Source organism: Tachypleus tridentatus, chromosome 8 (genome assembly GCF_004210375.1).
Source record: "Tachypleus tridentatus isolate NWPU-2018 chromosome 8, ASM421037v1, whole genome shotgun sequence".
NCBI classification, from domain to species: Eukaryota; Metazoa; Arthropoda; class Merostomata; order Xiphosura; family Limulidae; genus Tachypleus; species Tachypleus tridentatus.
Genome location: NC_134832.1, coordinates 79,794,624 through 79,816,914, shown reverse-complemented (window position 1 = coordinate 79,816,914; position 22,291 = coordinate 79,794,624). Strand labels below are relative to the sequence as shown.

The following is a 22,291-nucleotide window of genomic DNA, read 5'->3' as shown; positions in this document are numbered from 1 at the left end:
TTGGAAATGAGCAATATGTGTAAATATTTCAATATTTTTCATTAAGAACAAATATTTGAAAGAGGAATAACTATTTTCGAAGCATTTTAAGTGTCACGATTTTATTATCTTGTGCAAAGTATTTTACAACTATATAAGGGCTAATTCGTTTAACATTTGTTTGTATTATTTAAACTTAAGTAATTATAGGAAACACTCTGTTAGTACCTTCGAAAATTTTTTTTTTTTTTTTGATAAAAACGCTATAATTTTAGTTGGAAAGATAAAGAACGGTAGGTTGCGCGCTATTGAAACTTAGCTATTGAACACTCAACTGGTACTAAGAGTGTCCGCCATTTTAGTGAGCGAATGATTTTGAAATTCGGGCTTAACTGCTAAAGAAAAGGTTACATTTTTAACTTTAAAGGGTATTTTTTCTCTCAAAAAATATTGTTGGTTTTTAGGACCTCAGATATACTGAAAAAAGTGAGGAAACTGGTAAGTAGTTATCATTATATGGTATTGGTAAGCAAGTTTACTGTTGCTTCACTCAGCCCTAATTAAAAAAAAAAAAAAAAAAAAAAGTAGCGCTAGGCCTAACCAAGATCTAAAGAGTATCTTGATGTATTAGAAGTTGGAATACTGTCCTCAGTTTTCTTACCATTACTCAGTAAAGATAATTACTTTTTTGAAAGGGTTCAGAAGAGTTTTGTTAGTCTGGTTTTGTGTATGGTAAGATTATTTAAAACTATCAGGATTGTTTAAAATCTTTTGTTATTGGGAAATTTGAAAAAATTACAACTATGAAGTAAAAGATACTTAGATGTTAGATATAAGTTTAGTCAAACATAAATAACAAACTAAATGTATATATTTTTTGTTTTGATCTTGGTAAACACCAAAAACTTATGACCAAGCTACAAACCTCAAATATGATTACCTTACATTGTAATGTGGGTTCCCATTTTACCAAATAGTAACAATCCATTTCTTAAGTCCTAACTTAATGGTAATAGACGGAAAGAAATGTTTTTGTGTTGTTTGACACTTAATTTACTATATAATGCCAGTCATTACTTCAATTCTGCACTGACCAGGGGGATATGTTGTTAGCACTGGCAGTGAGAGCCTTGCTTTGACGTTTTAATGCCAATAGTGTGATTTATACCTATGCAGATCAAAGAAATTGTGGAATGTCTGTTTCATACTTAGTAAGTTTTATGTCTATTTTATTACAGAAAAATTAAGTAATAATGTCATTTCCACCACATGGGCCACCTATGACATGTCCAGGGATGCCACCCCTTCCTCCAATGATGCCACCTCCTTACACTATGCCTCCAATGGGTAAGTATTGAATTTCAAGCAAATTATAATGTTTTGTGGCATGTTAAAATGGAAAAAAAAAGTACATCTTGCAGTGTGATGTAGGGCTAAAAATTTGTTTATATCTGATGCTGACAAGGCTTTTTGCTCAACACTAGAGCTCCTCAGGCCAACTGGGATGTGACAATTACAGTAGTGATTGAGTTACTTTTCATACCCTCAAATTGTGTGGTCAACACCTGATATAATATGATCTAGGTTAAGTTGATGAAGTGCAATTTATCAGTTTTGTCATTTAGTAATTAGAATTATGGTAAGGATAATAGCACATTATCAGTTTGTTTTAACACAATTTACTTGTTATTTTATTCTTTAATATTTAATAACTTGGTAAAACAATAAGCATGATTTTCTCAGACTTTATTTTGAAAAAAACAAATATATGATTGTCACTGTTGTTAGAAAACTTATTTTTTATGTACATAAAAGTAGCAATTGTCTTGTATGGAATGACAGAATGAAAGGTTTTTAACATTAACTTACATAAAAATATTTGAATGAGATCATGCAAGGTTTCAGGACTTTTAGTTTATAAGTTTAAAACATGTTACCTAAATGAGGTTTTATATTATGGTGGTAATGTTTGAATGTGTACAGCTGAGCACAAACTTTAGAATTCTTTCATTTTCCAACATTCTTAATAGCAGATTTTTACTTTGACTACTAAACTCTTTTAAGTCAATTTATTAAATCTGTCTGGGGATCAAAGTCCAGATCATGTTCATCCTTGCATGCACTGATTTTTCAAGTTACTAATATTATAACTGAAACTAAAAATTACAAAAAGGGTCAGATGTTGATATTTTCTTATTTGCCATCATTTTTTGTACACTTCTATTTTTTTTTTTCCATTATTCACATCTTTGACATAAAAGGAATGCATAGAAAACTGCAGAACATGTTTTTGTTAACTGCAGGTCACGAAACAGTTGGATGGAATGAGTTATTAAATTTAAAATTATTTAATATTTTATTATACAGATTCTTGTAGATTTAACCATAACCCTTTGTGTGCCATAGTTGAATTTTCCTCTTGGGGAACCAAAAATATTTCCCCATAGTGCATTAAAATACACACTTAAAGGACTAAAAAATTTTTATCTATAAAATTAATGTTTGTGAAAATATTAGCTAAGCCTGTATTGTGTGTACGTACACACACATAATTACCTAGAGATGTTATGCATATAGGGTGAATAAAAGACAAAGAATGTGGAAGGAAAATTAAAAATAAAATTTATGAAAGTATAAATTTTGCAGATGAAAAACAAGATTTAAAAATATTCTACAAAAATTTGAAAGGTATACAAATATTTCATAATTTTTGTGCTAATTATGAGATCAGTAAAATCGACCAAATCTGTACAGATTCAACAGTGAAAATAGTTTTTCTTTAATAAAAAAGATAATTATCTGAATGTTAGAAAAATTTTGTATGTAAAAATTGAAAATTTTCTGATGCATGAAAGTATTTATAACTTTACCAGGTCCGGCATGGCCAAGTACGTTAAGGCATGCGACTTGTAATCTGAGGGTTGCGAGTTTGCATCCCCGTTGCACCAAACATGCTCACCCTCACAGCCGTGAGGGCCTTATAATGTGATGGTCAATCCCACTATTCATTGGTAAAAGAGTAGCCCAAGAGTTGGCAGAGGATGGTGATGACTAGCTGCCTTCTCTCTAGTCTTATACTGCTTAATTAGGGATGGCTAGCACAGATAGCCCTTGAGTAGCTTTGTGGGAGATCCAAAAACAAACAGGAACTTTAACCAACACTGCCTAAGCTCATCAGATCAGACTCAACCACTTGTACTCATTACAGTTTACCTACTAATAACTTCTAATGTATTAAGTGTATCTTCACAAAATTTCGTAGACTTTTAGTAAACATTACAAGGCTGTTGTAGATTTTTTTAATGAAGTTTTTTTAAATCTGTTCATGAAATTGTCTACTTTTTAATTAGTAAGAGAGCAAAGTGATTCTTTTTTTGAGATTAAAATATTCTCAAAATAGTCTCAAAAATCTCATTTTACTTGTATTTCACCTCAAGAACCTCTTAAATGAATATATAACCTTTTTTCAATGATACTTTTATATTTTCTGTTATGTTTATTACTTGATTCTTCAGCCTGTAAAAAACTCAAAATATATAATGAAAAGAAAAACTAAAATCAGAAATAAAATGAGCAGCTGTGTCCTTTTTTCTTCAGTATTAATCATGAGGTTTCAAAGTACGTACCCTGAGAGTTTCAACTGTTAAACTTGTCCCATAAATTTCTGTGTATATTTTAGTTTCAACATTTAAAGTAAAACCCACTGTAAATAAAGCTGACATCACAGACTGTCTCAGCACACAATTTTAGCCTGTCTTTGCACATGGCATGATGCAGCACTCTTGAGAGCAAGAACTAATTTGCAAAACAGAAAAGTGTCATTCCTACATTCCCTTGCTCTAAAATGTAATATTGGACTAAGCAGCTTATGTTTCCTGCAACAATTGGAAAAAAAAATTCCAAGGGTAATGAAAGTGCAATTAGTGTGTGTGAAAACATTTATTATATGGCTGAAAATTGTGCTGGTCTAATAAATATTGTAGGTTTTGAGCTTCACTGATCCATTTATGTCAGGTATTTTAGTACTACTGCTCATCTATTTGATGTATGTCAAATTTTGCAGCATTTTATATGTATTGTGTTATTTGGCCAAACTATGTATTGGCCAACAAAAGTACACTAATTCAGCTACCGTATGTTACAGGTGTGTATGATTGTAGATATTACTATTTACTGAAATGTTTAAATTTTAGTTATATTTCTTAAAACATAGAAAGTGAATGAGAAATATATTGAAAAACATTGATTTCGAGTGCATACTTGTGTTACAAAATTCTGTGCTCATGCATATATGCTATCCTAACCCTTGTTTAGACTTGCAGATGGAGCTCGTAGAGAATTTTTGTAGGCTTCAAACATTAACATTTGAAAAATTAAAAATATATGAGATTACTGTATTAGTATCCTCAAAATCACTGTAATTTAGCAGGTTCTCTAAGTAAAGTATATATAGGTGGAAAAAGTTCCATTCCTGTTCAGAGCAATGACTTATCATACATCTACAGTTTTGGCAAAATTTTTTCTTTCACCTTCAACTGTCAGAATTATGTAGAGGAGAAAATACTCTTGCAATTGGTTTTAAACTTGAGCTACTTAGTAAGTGGTATTTGCTAATAACTTTCAAATAGTTGATTTGAAAAGCAGAGCAACTCTAGCAGATTTGCTAAATATATTTATATCTTAGCAAATCATAGAGGTGGGAGGTTTTTATTTTACATTTGGCTTGTCTATATCTAAAATTCAAGTTTCTAATTAGTTGGATACATGTGCATATATTGTGGGTGTAATAAAAGAAACAGCAGTAAGACAAGTGGACATGTTATGTGACATACAAAAACCTTTACTTAACCATTATTTCTTTACATTTACTTTTTAAATTAAGAAATTAAAACACATATAATTTTAAAACTTAAATTATAAACAATGTTTTGATGCCAATTTCATTGATGTAAGAAGTAAAAATGCTGTTTAAAAAAAGTTTTGAAAACGTGCATTTTAACCTACGGGGACGAGCAGGGATGAAAGAGTTAATTTTAAATTGAAAATTACTTTGCATGTCAGAAAGTCAACAGGTGAAACATAAAAATTGTGAGAAAAACATTACTTAAAAAATCTATTTCTAAAAAGTGTGATATTTTATGTAGGAAAGCCATGTAATGTTTACTGATAATCTATCAGATTTTAACTTACACTTATAATAAGCATAAAATGGTTGTGAGGCCAATACCGATACTGAGCCTATGCTGATAGTTAAAATTAATTCTGTTTACAGGAATAGAAAAATTTAAATAAAATTACATTCATTCAAGGAAAGCTGTCAAGAATATATTGTCATATAAAGTTGCATTTCATCATGAATTCTTTTCGTATTTGAGTATAGTATGGGTTTGATTTACTGAGCTTGACAATGGTCTTAATGTCTTACATTCAAAATTTTATTGAATTACTTTATCTGTATACCAGTTAGAACAGCATACAATCTTAGCTAATAACTGATATTTTAATAATGTATAATTTTGAAGTTCTTAGTTTTACAAAAAAAATTTTAAAAAATCCTGAATTTTTTTTTAGTGTGACATGCATGACACATTTTGTCTTAGCATTTCATCATTCCTATTTTAACCACCACCCCTTGAACAAGTACAAAATTAAATGTAAATTACTGTCTGTAAAATCACTATTACTTAAACAAGTCATATCTTTTATAGTCTTCAATTTAGTTTGGTTACAGATCAAATGAATATAAAATCAGATCCCTCCTGCCACCCTTGCTTGTCACATCCTCTCTTTAAGAATTTGTGAATAGTTCTGTCTCATGTTTAATTATATATTATCTATAATGAATAGGAAGTTAAGGTTTTCATCTATCACAAGATGCATAATGTTAGGTTCTGAATGTTTAGTGTCAGTTACACTCAGGATACCAACATTGTTCCCATGAGAAAGTTAACTAGTTCAAATGCATGATGTTGGAAAAATATTCTAGGTTCAAGTCATCAGAATGAAATAGGGTTTTTATTTTACGACTGGCATGGATGAATTTCTGTTGACTTCTCGCATAAAGTCCAGAAAAATATTTGAGAGGTAAAGGAATGTCTACTCTTTCTTGTTGTTAGTCTATATTATTTGGTGCATTATTTAATTAAATAAAAATTAAGTGCATTACTTGCATTAGTATGAAAGAATTAGGGTTATCTCAGTTTAATAATCAACAACAAGGAAAAAGAGTTGTTGAGTATTTTGTCTTGTTTTTCATGTTTATTCTTTATACATTATTATAAATGTAACTAATATGTGAAAACAGAGATCCTTTTTAGGTTAGTTAAGACTAGAGTAAGTAAAATAAGTAATATTACAGTCAGTATTTCATAAGGCAGATGTGAGCTGTACTTTCCTAGAGTGAATTATAACTTTACAATGTGACAGGTAGTGGTTTGGCATGGTTCAAATGGCAATAAAAGAATAAAATTTAATTATACATAGATGTATACTTAAGAGTTACTCAGGATAAACAAATGTAATTTTGTATTACAATTTGTAGTCACAAAAAATTTTGATTGATTTCAGTTTTTTTATTTTTATGATGTTTATGAGGTGAGTCAAAGTGACTGATGCCATTTTAAGGTGGGATAGAGAAAATAACGGGTAAACTATAAAGTGTTACTGATAACAAAAATGTCCAAAATGCATTTAAGAGGTGTTAGGGGTTATGTTATACAAAGAAACTTTTAGGTTTTTGGGATGAGAAAATGTATTTTTAATTTTAACATAAATTACTTTGTACACAGACTATTCAAAACAAATGCTCAGTCTATTCATGGACATATCTGTATTGTATTAAAAGTACTACACTAAAAAATGTTATACTTTGTATATGAAAGACTTGTTAACAGAAACTTTCAAATTGATTGAAAATTAGAAGCACCAAGAAGACTTTTAAACTAAAAAGAGTTTACGTGGTCAGTCTTATCAACTTAGCCCATATTGAGAGAGTTAATCCATGCACTATGTTAACTTTCATTGGTCATAACTAGAGGAATGTGGGTGGACCATGCATTTCTAATAGTGAAAGGTGAAAGCCAACTAAATAGATAATTCTTCAGGATTGTGGGAATATTGTAATTTGGCTCCTGATTTAGGAAATGGGTACATAAATTTATACACAATAAGTGCATGACATGCCTAGAGATTCAGTGTTGACAACAGTGAACATGTTGCAGATAAGATTGAAGCGACAGAACATTTTGATGATTTACATAGTAACTATGTTGTCATTCCTGATAAAGCAGCTAACAACTGTTTTCATTTAGAAGTTTTATGTTATAACTGTATATGAAGAACTGATGTTTAGTTTCAGTACTTTAAAAATGTTGGTTAAAGAGGTTTATAAATGAATTAACCCTCTACAGTCCTGGGCTCAGGGACTGACCTTGTAACCAGTTTGTACTATAACATTGAATACAGTAAGCATACCTTTATAAAATTTTGCAGATGATCAGTAAGTCTTACGAGGCTGTTGTATGCAAAATATTCTTTTTATGAATTTAAAGATTTTTTAAGTAAAGTTTTTCTCATGCATTCCTTTTTTGTATATTGACCAAGATGCAAAGTAATTTTGATTTTAAAATGAAATATACTATTATACATAGTTTTCAGTCACATATGACATTTTTATAGCAGGATCATTATCCAACATTTTTTACGAAAAATATTTTATTAATTATTTTCATCCTGTCATTTAACCCTGTCATCACAGTTATCCTCCACTGTCAAATTTTTATATTAATTTTTATATTAAAAGTTACTAGTATCAAATCTGTAAATGCTTTCAGTGAGTTCAAGGAAGTCAAATGTTTGGTCAGGTTGACTGAGTCTATGTTGAGAAAATTAAAATTGATATTGAAGGTATCATTATACCTAAATTATTTATATCCCAAACTACATAAAGTATAAATACAGGTATAACTCCTGGTTAAAAGTACCTATGAGTAAGTTGAAGGTGATGTTCATTTTAAGATTAAAAATGTATCTTGAAGATCCTCTTAAATGAATATCAAATTTTTTAAGGTTTAAAGTTTGTATTCTTCAGTTATTATTCTATATTTAAAACTTAACTATAGCTGGATCATCAGTGTATATTTATAAATGATTTTACCTCTCAAATATGCATTTTAAAAAATATATAATAATTGGTTTTTAAAACATGTCCAAAAATATATGTAATTGGGTTTTCTAGGTTATTTAAGGGTAAAAATAATAAATGGTATGATTAGCATAGCAGCAGTTTCATAATGAAATTCTTTGCTGGTTCATTTTTGTTGGTATCCTGAGTGTCTTTACGATGGGGGAGTTACTCTCCCCCTAGCTCCCCAGAATTTATGTAGAAAATGTATTTGAATAATTTATATTTAAAGGGTACTAGAAAGTAATACTATTTAAATATAAATAATGAAATTAGGTTTACATGAATAAGCTATAATTAGCCAAAGCATTGCATTCAAACTTCAAGGCAAATGACCTGTGCTCTTTGATGGCTTGTCCCAATTTGGAATATATTTTGCAGGTGCTCATTGGTGCCACCAATTCCAAAAGGACTTTATGCTAATTATAAGCACTTGGTTTTGACAACTGCGTTTGAAGTTAAATGTAGATGATGGGGTTTCTTTCATGGTTTGAAAAATTTAATTCTTACTAAAAGGAAAATTTTACATTGAACATTTGTATTTGACCTTTGAATTGTGTGTGTGTGTAATTTTAAGATAAGTCATACTGTGTAGTTTCAGTAAAATTGAAATTAAAAGAAATTGTAATGCAATGTCATGTTACACACAGGAATAAAGATGAAAAATTGAAATTAATGAATTAAGACAATGCTGATATAAAAGTATAAAGTACATTTTTATGTATATATGGTTGTACTTTTTAGTATATTGAATATCATTACTTTTTATTCAGATTTATTCTCTATTATTATACTTTTATTATCAAGGTTGTTGTGCTTTGTTAGCTTAATATAGTTGATTAGGACTAATCTAAATCTTAGCTGGTCGAACCTTGAGAGATAAAATTATGGTTAACAGCGAGGACACTACCAAACTGATGAAATTGTGCATTCAGGTATTTATAAGGAGAAATGTTAAACTATATTTGATTTGCTTTATATGGATTGATTTTTAGTTTTTCTTGAGATGCATATCTTATGCTGATCAGATGTTAACATTACAAAAATGTGTCAAGGGTCAAACATTTTAAAACAAGGTGCATAATTTTTTCTGAGCCTAAACTATGTGTTTAAATTCCTTTTTTAATGTATTTTTAGCTTAATGAGAACCTCTGTTATGTATATTTCTCATCTGTGAAAAATTTATAAAATGATTTTCCATTGTAATTTGTTTATTGTACACAAGTTAAGATATATATATTCAACTTTGTTTTCCTTCAGGAGGGATGATTCCAATGACAATGGGAATGATGCATGCACCAGTAAGTATATATTTTATTTTGAAACCAGTCAGTATCGACTTAACTGCATTTGATATATTTATTGTCAGTTAAAAGATGTTTTTTGTACTTTTATGCTTAAAATATTCCTTTAAAAAGTTAAAATCAATGTACAGCAATACTTTCTTATTCAAAAAATCACAGCTGTAATTAAATATTGTTCTGAAAGAATGAAAAAATTTAATAAAGTATTCTGTTTTTTGCTCTATGAACAAAATCTTGTTCAAGCACAGGTGTTTCCATGGGGTATTCCTCTCTTGACACCCCAAACAAACCATTCGTTCATGCCCTCAATCACTGGAACATATGCTTACAAACATCAACCTGCTTACTCGTTCCAGAGCAGTATCGATAAGGGGTGACGGACCCACATCCAGTAAAGAAAAAAAATGCGGTTGTAAGCAGACGGTCTCTTTGCCATATTTTTCTCCAAAATAAATAAAAATGGCCATGCTAATCCAATGGAACTGTCAAGGTTTTCAATCAAATGTGAATGACATCAGGGATTTGATTGACTTGTATCATCTCAAATGTCTTTTTGCAGGAAACATTTTTGAAACCTACTAATACATTTACAGTTCAGCAATACTCCTTATACCGAAATGACAGGTCATGTGTTGGACAAGGACATGGTGGAGTAGCACTGCTGGTTGATCAGCACGTGCCCACTTGGTCCTTGTTTGTTGCATATGTCCTTGGGGGCTTTGGTCATCCATATCTCTTTGTATCGTACCATCACTGTTTGCTTTCTGTACTTTACCCCTGGAAAAAAATTATAATCCATCAGACCTTGATGGCCTCATTGAGCAACTGCCAACCCCCTTTATAATTTTGGGGGATCTTAATGGGCATAATCCCCTTTAGGGTGGTTCTAGTATTGATATGAGGGGTTGTGCTATAGAGCATATGCTCTAGAATCACAACCTGTCTCTCTTCAATACTGGCTCTTACACTTATTTTCATGCACCCAGTCAATCATTTTGTGTTATAGATCTTTCTATCTGCTCCCATTAACTTTTCACTTGCTTTTTTTGGGAGGTTGACATCAATTTATGGGGTAGTGTTCATTTTCCTATCATATTAAGAGAGATTTACTGTGGTCTGTGCCACCTGACTTGTGTGCCTCTGTGGAAGTTGGACCAGGCCAGCTGGCCCTCATTCACTACTCTCTTGGAACTTGATCCTGCCATCTTATGTAAATCATCGATAGATGATTGTGTAGCAGCAGTAACTAACTGTATTGTCCAAGCAGCTGCTCATTGCACCCACAAAACTTCGACATCTTTTCCACGGCATCCCTGCCCTTGGTGGAATTCTGCTTGTTATATAACGCGAAAAACTCAAACATGCTTGGGATAAATTTCGTAGATATCCCATGCTTTCAAACTGCATTGCATTTCAGCAAGCCCGTGCACATGCTCGTCGGGTTAGAGGTCAAAGTCAGAAGGAATCTTGGATTAAATATACCTCCAGCATTTCTTCAACCTCCAGTTCAAAAGTCATATGGGACAAGATCCGTAAGGTGAGTGGACAATATACTTTTGCCCCTCTCTCTTTCTTAATATCTGATGGCCATGAAGTTGCTGATGCTCAGAGCATTGCCAGTACTCTTGGTGAATGTTTCTCATGTATCTAGCTCTTCAAACTCATCCCCTTTCTTCTTAGCTGTTAAAACTTGAGTTGAACATCTGCCTCTTTCCTTTTCAACTGATCATCTCTAGACTACAATTTCCCTCTTACACTGGTGGAACTGAAATTTGTGCTTCATCAGTCTGGCAATACATCAGTTGGACCTGATGATATACCTCATGAGATGCTATGCCACCTTCCTCCTGCCTTTCTTACTAATCTCCTGGCTGTTTTTAACTAAATATGGCAGGAGAACGTCTTTCCTGATGCTTGGAACCAAGCTATTGTACTCCCTATTCTTAAACCTGGGAAGGATCCAATGATTCCTTCGAATTATCATTCCATTGCTTTGAGTTGTCTCAGTAAGACCATAGAGAGGATGATTAATGCTCATCTTGTTTGGTTCCTTGTTTCTAACAACATTTTCTCACCTACTCAATGTGGGTTTTGAAGACAACATTCCATGATAGACCACTTAATTCACCTTGAAACATCAGTTAGAAAAGCCTTTTTGAAGCAACAATTTGTTTCTGTTTTGTTTGATTTAGATAAAGCTTATGATACAACATGGAGATATGGCATCTTGTGAGACCTTTACTCATGGATTTTGTGGCAATTTGCCACTTTTTATTAAGCATTTTTTAATGAACTGCTGATTCCAGGTCCGTGTGGGCTCAACACTTTCCCATTTTTTTCCCACAGGAACTTGGAGTCCCTCAGGGCTGTGTTCTGAGTGTCACACTTTTCATTATAAAGATTAATGCCATCAGTGAACAGCTACCCCCTACATTTGCAAAGGGTCTTTTCGTTGATAACTTTCACATTTCATGTCAGTCATCAAACATGAGGTTTATTGAGTGGCATTTACAAACTACAATCAATCACTTAAGTGGACCACAGCAAATGGTTTTCACCTTTCTCTAAAACTGTTTGTGTACATTTCTGCCACCAATAGGGTATTCATTTTGATCCAGAACTTTGTAATGATATCATCCCTGAGGCAAAGTTCTTGAGTCTTATATTTTACTGTAAATTAAACTTTATATCCATATTAAGCAACTTTGTGTCAAATGTATAAGAGCACTGAACATCCTCTGTGTCCTCTCTTCCATCTCTTGGGGAGGGGATCAGTACTCCATGCTTAAAATTTATCATGCCCTTATCCAATCCAAACTGAACTATGGATCTGTGTTTTATGGTTCTGCCAGAACTTTGGCACTAAAAATGCTGGATTCTATTCACCATCAGGGGCTTTGGCTTTGTACTAGGGCCTTTCGTATTTCTCCAATCCAAAGTTTGGAACTGACTTATGTGTGCTTCCAAACTTCGCTCTTTACCACAGCATCTTGGATGGGGTTGTTTTCCATCCTCACTGGGCCGCACTTTTCCATGATAGAAAATCTGCCATTGTTCCCTTTAGCCTTCGTGTTCAGGCACAATCAGAAAAATTGTCTGTATCTTTGAATAGCATAACAGTATCAACAGTTTGGCCTCTTCCACCATGGCTAATTACTCTCCCCAACTGTGACTTATCTTTGAGTCCTCTGAGGAATGCAGGTACTCCTGATTGGAAATATTGCTCTTTATTTGCCGAATATCTTTCAAACAATCTATACATTCCCATATATACGGATGGTTCAAAATCAGGTGACTCTGAAGGTTCTGCAATGGTTTGTTACAGTTCAGTTGTAGCACACAGAATCCCCTCTACAGTTGCTGTGTTCACTGCCAAATTGTATGCCATTTCTCTTGCTCTGAATCATATTGAAGCTTTGCAATATACAAATTGTGCAATCTGTACTGGTTCACTCGGCTGTTTATTGGCCCTGATGTCATTCCATGTTAGTTACCATTGTATTCTTATCAATATCCAAAACAAACTGGCCCATCTCTCTATCATCTATCTCTGTCCAGTTTTTTGGATACCAGGTCATGTTGGTATTTGTGGGAATGAGCTAGCTGACAGAGCGACAAAGTCCATCTGCTCTGGCTCTATCACCACCATCCCTGTTTCATAATGGACTATGGTCCAGTTATCAAAACACTACTGTACACCAGTTGGCAGTCGACCTGGAGTGAGCAATGAAATAATAAGTTTTTCAAATCAAATCTTCTTTAGCTCTTTGGCCATCTTGTTTCTGTAAAGATTGAAGGGAGGAAGTTGTTTTGGCTAGGCTATGCATTGGCCACAATTTTTTAACTTGCCACTTCTTTTTATCTGGTACTGATGCACCAGTGTGTGGTCTGTGTGGCACTCAGGTCACAATCGTACATATTTTATTATCATGCCATTGTTACAACCAAGAACGACGATGCCATTTTAAACATATCTTTAAGGTAGGTTTGCCCTCGTTACTAGCCACTGTCATAGGTGATACTGATCACCTCACTTGTGTCTTTACATTTTTAAGAGTTGTTGGTCTTTTTAACTTAAGTTTTTTTTTGGACTATATACTGTTTTAGCATGATTTCTTTTACACATTTTAATTTTATTTTGATCTGAACTCAGGACTGGAAAAGCTAACTTCAGGTGACTGACAGCAAGATTGAACTTGATGCTTCTGTCTTTTTGGCAGGTCTTAATTTTACATATTTTATATATTTTTACTTTCATTTCCATATACCATTATAGTGTACTACATCTTGTTTGGCACAGATAGCTCAGTAGCTTTGTACCAATAAATATGAAATACCTACCTACTTACCTTACTGATAATTTATTATATGTTACATTTAAGGATACCTTAAGAAATCTTAATTACTGAATGTATTGATTTGCAAGTGAAACTTTCAACTTGATTCCTGAAAATTCCATGAGCCTGTTATGAAAGGGATAAAACCTGTCAGAATTATGTCGAAGGGTAAATCCTCTTTCTATTGGTTATAAACTTGAGCTACTTAGTAGTACACCCTTGTGCAAATTAATTGAAAGAAGTGGTCATTTTACAATATTTTCACCATGGCGGCCAGTGTAGGATTGCTGGACCTGCTGATTTCCTTTAATAGTCATTTTTCACACAGATGGCATCATTAGCTGTGTTTTGTAGTACGGTCGATCTATTTTTGGGATGTATAAGGATATTTTGAGGAATATTACGTCATTTGAAATTGTGCTAGAAGGGCAAGGAGACCAGTCAGAAAACAACTTCTTATCAACTCAATGAAGAAAAATGGTATCAGTGGGGTCTGAAATACAAGAACTGGATGCAAGAACAATGGAGGAAGGTGTTATTCAGTGATGAGACTCATTTCCTCATACAGGGTCAAAGAAGTCTGCATGTTCGCAGATCTCCAGGTGATAAACTTTGAGAATCTCACATCAGTCAGTTCGTAAAACATCTCTTGAAGAAGATGTTTAAGGGCTTTTTCAGCTACTATGGTGTCGGAGGCTTACATATATCGTAGAAGGTATGATGCGAGTACCACAGTACATCAAAGTTTGGCAGAGAAGAGTCGTTCCAGAATTGAAAAAGAGATTTCCAGATGGATTTGGCATTTTTCAGCAAGATCTGGCTCCATGCCACACATTGAAACTTATGAAGAACTTTATGACAACAATGCGAATAAAGGTGCTGGACTGGCCTGGAAACTCTTCAGACTTAAATCCTATTGAAAATCTTTGGGCAATTTGTAAAGAAAGACTTTGGGGAAAAGACTATACTATGAAAGATAAGCTAATTGAAGCCATAATTGAGGTGTGGTACTGGGATCCAAAAATAAGTGAAGATTGCAGTCAACTCGTGGACTCGATGCCAAAGCGGATTATGATCTTCTGAAAAATAAAGGCTGTCATATCATGTATTAATTTGTAATTTTTGGATTCTCAGAAATAAAACAAAAAATTGTAATTTTCCATCTTGTTTCAATTAATTTGCACAAGGGTGTAGGTGGTACTAGATAAGAACTTTAAAATGATTTGATTTGAAGGGTGGAGCTCCTTAGGAGATTTGCTGAATATATTGGTATCTCAGTAAATTATAGAGATGGGAGGTTCTTGTTTTATATTTAGTTTGTCTATATTTCAAATTTGGGTTTTTTATCAGTTACATACTTGTACGTGCTATGTGGTGGGCATAATAAAATAAAAACTGAGCAATGAGACAACTGGATGTGTTTTGTGACATGCAAAAATTGATACCTAACATTTCCTTTAAATTAAGCAATTAAAATATATATAATTTTAAAATTTAAATTAAATTGTTTTGGTGCCTATCTCATTGATGTAAGTAGTGAAAATGTTAAAATTAAAATAAAACTTTGTGCACAAGTACCTTGACCTATGGGAGCAAAAGGTTTTTTTTTCTCATTTGGCTGTTAATTTTTTTTGCTGTTGTTCAGTGCTCATTTCTGATGTAATGTGTATTATAAAATTACAATTTTTTAAATGTGGTTTTACGTTTTCTTTAATGGAAAGTTAATAGACCACACTAAGTACAAGAACTTTGTTATTTGCAGAATGTTGATAGTTTTTGTTTGTTTTCAGTTCTTTTTTATTTTATCACCTTTCTTACTGTTTTTAAAATTATTTTCTTGTAACAAACACTAATTTGTAAATTGTAGATGATGACGCATGTTCCCATGTCCTTACCAGTGTCTATGCCACTGATGACAACTTCCAAACCATTTATTAAAAAGACCAACATTACAAATTCAGTATCAAAGATAGAGGTAAGGGAATAAAATTTCCTTTAATCATGCAGTTGGTAGACTGAAATTATGAAATTTTCTTTTCATAAGAAGTTTAAATGATTTTTCTTTAAATGCATTAATAATTATTTCTTGAAATTTAGGATTCCAATGTGTGTTTTTGTTTATGTATTTGTCGAATACATTTTTGCTGACTTTTTTATTGTTTTTAAAGAATGAAATTAGTATTCATTTTTGTACTATCATATGTTTGAGTGATAGCAATTAACTAGAAAGATAAGGTATAAGTAATTGTTTTTGCTGAAAGCTTAATATGAATGATTTTTATTTTGTGGAAATTGTTTAGAATAGTAAATTTTATGTTGTAATAAAATTAAGTAATATTTGAATTAAAATAACACAAATTGGTGTCAGACTAATCCATTACAGTGGAGAGATTTTAAAATTTTGTAACATGCATAAGTATTAAACAAAAAATACTTCCAAGAATACCAATTACAGAAAATATTTTTTTAAAAAAGTTTAAGACTAAATTTTAAATGTGAATCAAAAGTAAGGTATGCAAGTGTATCATTATCATAAATCGTATTGTTCTATTACATTATTAGAGCTTTAGATTATGATCATATCAGGAATCAAAATTTTATTCAGTATGTTTATTAGTTTAGATTCTCACTGATTTCAGTGCAACACAGGCACATAAACAGTTAAATAACATTGTTTATTTCTAAGACAACAGGTGTAAACACTGACAAGTCTGTACCAAAGGGCCCTCCAGTGACAGTTTTTGTAGGCAACATAACTGAGCGGGCTTCTGATTTATTAGTGAGACAGATTTTACAAGTAAGTACTTCTTAAAATTGTTGAAGACAAGAAAACTGATCACTTTTACTTTTTTAATTAATTATTTTTGAAAGTATATGTAAGTTTTGTATATGATTTACACCTTTATTTGAGAGGAGCATTGTTTTCCACATAACATATTAAATCACTAGAGTGAATTACTGTGTCCATAATAACCAAGCTTTATCAGCATAATGTATATTTAATAAGTTATGTTCAGTTTTACATCTGTAATATATCTTAAAATCTAACTTAGTTATCTTTCTCCTTTTATATAAATTCCTAGTCTGTAAAAAAAAATAAAAAAAAATCATGAAATATTTCTGAGAAAAATCATAAATGAGCCAGCATGAAACAATAGTTTTGAGTGAAGTATGGTGCTACTAACCGAGTGATTTAAGTGCATATTTTGCATATTTATGCTGTGTTGGAAAATGGGGTATTTTTTATTGAAGAAAGAGAAATTATACACTTACTAAGTAGATATATCTTCTTTTAACAGTAGCAAATAGAAAATAACTTATTGGTTCAAAATAAATTTTGACTTCTACACCAATTTATCTAGGTAGACTTAATTTAAATTAGTTATTTGAGTATTGGTACTACGATACCTTTTGTAAAAACAAGTTACTTTTAGATTTTAAATTGAAATAATTGTCAGCATTGTTAATATTTAAAGTCAATATCAAATGTTAGTGTGGGAAAAAAAGTATTAAATTTTTTTTTCATTACTCTTGCAAAAGTTAAAGTTCAAATATTTCTGCATTCAATTTATAAATTGTGGTCTTGTAATTTAACATAGGTAATTTCTCTTGCATCAGTTTTTTTAATGCATTTAATCACCATCAGTATTTTACATTGTTGTGCTTATGTGATCTTAATTTTTTCTTTAAACAAAATTACTTGTTTATTTTATTATTTTCACGTGTATACTATACTTGTGTAGTGTATCATTGCTGAAATTGTAAAGTTTTGTCAGACAGTTTTACATTTTTTTTCTACAATAGTGGAAGCTGTTTATTGACAATCCCCTAGTTTCCCAGAAATAGATTCTCTAAACAACAGTGAATAGATCAGGGAGCTCACTCAGAGGAGAAGCTGCATTTTGCTGCATCAAAGTTTCTACAGTGTTCAGTGCTTTCAACAGCTTGGAACACAGCTGTTTGTCAAATTTCATCACTATCTACAATCTGAACAGTACTAAAGGGGTTTAGCGTGTGATGCAGCTTGGAACAGCTCAATACCATTTCACCATTTGTGGACTATAGCTTGTTCAGTGCTGCATCCATCCCAAATTACTGTGATATATTCAGTGGAAGAAAATATAAACCATAATGTCATTGGTTTCAGCAGAGCCATCAGTGCCATACTGATCATATTTAGGCTGTACGGTAATATTTTCCTTGAAGTAGATCCCCACCTGATTCACTGGTTGAATGATTAAGGTTGTTTTTCAGTTAGTAACTTTGTCCAAGTTCTTGTTGTCAATAAGCAATTGTTTTTATAAGTCAACAACAAATGTTGTTCAATTTGTAATTAAATGATATCAGCTGTGCTAAGTTGATTAAAAGTTCACTTGTGTGTATATTCTAGAGATGTGGTATAGTAATGAACTGGAAAAGAGTCCAGGGTGCTAATGGTAAACTCCAAGGTATGTTGTTATTGATATTCCATTTAAATAATTAAAAAATTTATGTGGTAACCATTACAGGTTTTAGCATTAGAAGAAAAATATCGAAAGAGTAACTTTCCAGTTATTATAATGGAATGTTCATACAGTTGTTTGGTGAAATGTTTGTTTAGCATTGTTGAACTAAACATATTTTACTTTTTAATATTATATGTATTTAACCCTATCAGAACAGTGGAGCTCCTGCATATGGAATTCCAAAGTTTAAGTGAAAATAATAATTTTAACTATTTCAATAATTTGTTTATTTAAAAATACTTCTTGTTTGATATTTTGTTAACTTGTAATTTTAGTTTATTTTCTTAAGAAACATTGTTCACACTCATATTTCTGTGCAACTCTGAGGAGTTTTACATGTAATGAATTTATTTACTGGTTCCTCTAGAATTTTTCTGACTATCAAGAGTTTTTAGGATTCTTCTTGTTTCTTGAATTTGTAATTATAACCTCTCAAGTTACATTTTTTTAATGACCTCAAAACAACTGCTAATCCATTTTAATCTTGAAAACAGCTACAGGCATAATATATCTGCTATTGAAAAAAGTAAATTGTTTGTTATTAGAGTAAGTGAAGGGTTGTGAGAAGTAATTAATGGTGTTGTGGAAAAATTATTAGATGTAATTTCTGCACACCACAACAGAATTTAATTGGAAGTTTATAATATTTATGAACAGATCATAGAGCTGGAAACTTGCTTACAGTTTGTATATTCTTTTATTTTTGAAACTGTTTATGCTAAATTATATTTGAAAGTAACTTTTATGACAAGGCACAAACTTAGGTTTAGGAGAGTATAATAGGCGACTGCACAATATTCCTCTGACTAAAATATGTGCTGAATATTACTGTTAATTTATGATATTCATTAATTAGTATAACTAAAATAACTTATTTATTGAAAATAAACTGTATCTTAGATGTGTGTTCCTCTAAGAATATTATTAGGAGAAACATTGCTGCTTAGGTTAATATGATGCAATTGAGAAAAATCAGGTTGTAGGTCACTGATAAATCTTTGTTAGTTTTTGTGATTTATACTAGGAAGTGGTGGCTACTGAACTTGAAAAAGTAAAGTATGAAGTTAAATGTTTTAATCTGTAAATTTGAAACATAAAATGAAAATTTTTGATCAACATCAAAACAGTTTCTCTAAAGAATATTTTTGAAATTTCAATGTTAAAAATTGTATAACAAAAAAATCCAATTATTTTATTAAAACTTAACTACATGTTTATTAAGTTTTTACTAAAGTTCATGCAGTATTTGTTGTATGTTGGGCTGTGAAATTTTAATATTTGATGTAGCTTACAAAAATAACAAACAAATTGACTAGGTCAATGCTATAGTTTAGTGTTTGGATTTTGTTTTTTGTACTTTAGGTTCACTTAGTAAAAAACCATTAATGTAATCAGTTAGTGCATTTTAAGAATTTAGTAATAACATATACAGATTTAATTAAGACGCTAGCAGTAGTCTTGTACTGTGAAAGAAATTTGTGGAGGGGATGAACTTATTTCTGTTAATTAAGAACAATTTAACATGATTTATTTTTGCTGAAAAGAAAAGATTAAAGTGCTTATTCAGGATACAAGTCCCCTGCTGGTACAGCAGTAAGTCTATGGATTTAAAATGCTAAAATCAGGGATTAATTTCCCCTTGGTGGACTCAGCAGCTAGTCTGATGTGGCTTTGCTATAAGAAAATGCACATTAGGATACAAAAATAAATATCCATTGCTTAGAATACTCATCTGTTAGTTCATTGACCTGCATAATTATTCAAGAATAAATGTAACTGTATAATTTGTCATTTCTAATATACTTTGTTTTGCTGCATTACAGCTTTTGGATTTTGTGAATATGCTGATCCTGAATCAGCATTAAGAGCTATAAGGCTTTTACATGACTGGGATATAGGAGATAAAAAGTTAGTGGTAAGTAAGCAACAACTTTGGTATATTTATCTTACCTTTTATAAAGTTTACAGCTAATTTTTGTAAAAGTAGTTATTTAAATTTATTAGTCTGCTTCAAAAGTATATCATTATGCTTTTGTTAAACTGGTTGATTTACTAATAGGTAAAAGTTGATGCCAAAACCAAAGAAAAGCTAGATGATTATAAAGCCACAAAAAGAGCTGCAACACAGACTCAGAAAGAAAAGGAAGATTCTTCTGACCAAGAAGAGAAGCCTGAAAAAGAGGAAGATCTAGATGAGGAGACCAAAAGAAGTGATAGCATCATCAAGGCAGGGATTCAGCAAATTTTAAATGAGCATGCTGGGGAACTGTCCAGAACTTTAGAGACCAAAGGTCATTTTTTTTAAATTTAGTTTTTAAAGTGACAATCATTATTATCAATTTCAGTAGCTCCATTCCTAGAGGTTTTCATAATAACTTTAAAGGTGATATCTGGGATTGACTATAACAGTCTCGTACCATATTTGAGGTATTTAAGTTTTAGCAGCTGATATTAGTAGTTATTTTTTCTAATTGTACAACCTGTGGTATAACCACTAATTTTTGTGCAAAATTTGTAAGGCATTGATACTATACTTTTCCTCCCTATTAAACATTCTGGTTTGTAGCTTTGTAAGGATTTGGCCTACAGACTTGTTGTAGTTAAGTGTTCTAAACTTTGAGTGATGTGGTGTTCTCATTACCATACTTGCAATTTTATTGTGACTATCTCAGTACTATAATTATAGACATTGCATCTGTAATGTTTTTGTAATGAAACGTTGAGAAGTTGTTTTAGTGTCATCAATGCCAGACATTTGATACACTTAATATTTAATAAAATGTAATTAATGAGTTTATGGCATACTAAATATCTTGATGTTATATAGAAGACATGAGCTTGTTGCTAGAGTAGTAATTGGTGTGTGTATGTGTAGTCTTAATGTTTCTATTTATGTACATGTACCATTACCATGAATTGTTGAAAGACAGAATTTGTACATGCCAAATTTAAAGCATTCTACAACATTGTGCCTTTAATCACCTAGAGTGAATTTTTCATTCGTAATTTTGTTTACAAATTTTTTTTGTACTGTTCTCTCATTTTTTCTTTTATACAGAAAGCCCAAAACATAAGAAAACAGAAGAAAGCACCAAAACAATTGTGGACAAAGATAAAAAAAATGTATGTGATAAAGTGCAGCATGTAATGTATATCAAGTCTTAATGAAGTTCTTTTTTATCTGTAATATGTTTTTTAAGAAATATTTGGTAATTCAAAATGAATGACATTTTGTTTATATTTAAAAATTTTAATGAATGACAATAATGTAGCTGTTACTGGTGGTCTGTGTAGAAAGACCGTATATTTTAGGTCAGAATGCATGTGCATTGTTCATGCTGTCTGGTGAAGTTTTTCAGTACAACCTTGAACTGTTTAATACATGGTATTATGTTTGTAAACCTGTAGATATAGGTTTAAGTTTAAGCTTTTTAGCTGATTTTAATTTTTTTTGACATTTCTCTATTAAGAATACGTAGTTGAAGTAATTTGCTTTGTAAACAAAAATGAGATTTTTTCAGATTAGTGTTTCTACTAAAGATTTGTCTGTGAATATATGGTTTGAGTGTTGACTGTTGAGTATGCAAAATGATTTTCATGTTAAAATTAAAAATAGTAATCTCCATCTGAAAATTTTCAAATTTCATTTGTATAACTTCTAATACCTTCTAACTAAAGTATCAAACATTTCTTTTTTACAGCAAATAAAAAATCTGTCGTTTTTTTCTTTCTAGAATGACTGCAGTTTGTAACTGAAACTAGTTATTTATTGCTGATAGCTTAATCCTTTAGTCTTATTAAAAGTATCTAGTCCATTGTGAATAAGCTATATAACACTTTCCAAAAAGAAACCTAGTGGATGAAATTTTGAAATTTGAAAAGAACTCTCCTAAAATTATATAGTTGCAGATAAAAAATATGATTTAAATCTTTCCATTACTTCTGATATAATTTTGTTATTTAATGCAATTAATTTAATTTGAA

General features: G+C 31.3%; 1 protein-coding gene across 1 annotated transcript in view; it reads left to right on the top strand.

The window, feature by feature from the left end:
• Positions 1–274: 274 nt before the first annotated feature.
• LOC143222763 (RNA-binding protein 25) overlaps positions 275–22,291 on the top strand; it is a 59,747-nt gene continuing 37,730 nt past the window's right edge. The window contains exons 1-9 of the mRNA XM_076449716.1: positions 275–477; positions 1,218–1,326; positions 9,422–9,462; positions 15,670–15,777; positions 16,489–16,599; positions 18,193–18,250; positions 20,131–20,222; positions 20,367–20,598; positions 21,366–21,430. Of these exons, the coding sequence (XP_076305831.1) occupies positions 1,233–1,326; positions 9,422–9,462; positions 15,670–15,777; positions 16,489–16,599; positions 18,193–18,250; positions 20,131–20,222; positions 20,367–20,598; positions 21,366–21,430 (801 nt within the window). The 5' untranslated portion in view covers positions 275–477; positions 1,218–1,232. The remainder of the gene's footprint in view (positions 478–1,217; positions 1,327–9,421; positions 9,463–15,669; positions 15,778–16,488; positions 16,600–18,192; positions 18,251–20,130; positions 20,223–20,366; positions 20,599–21,365; positions 21,431–22,291) is intronic.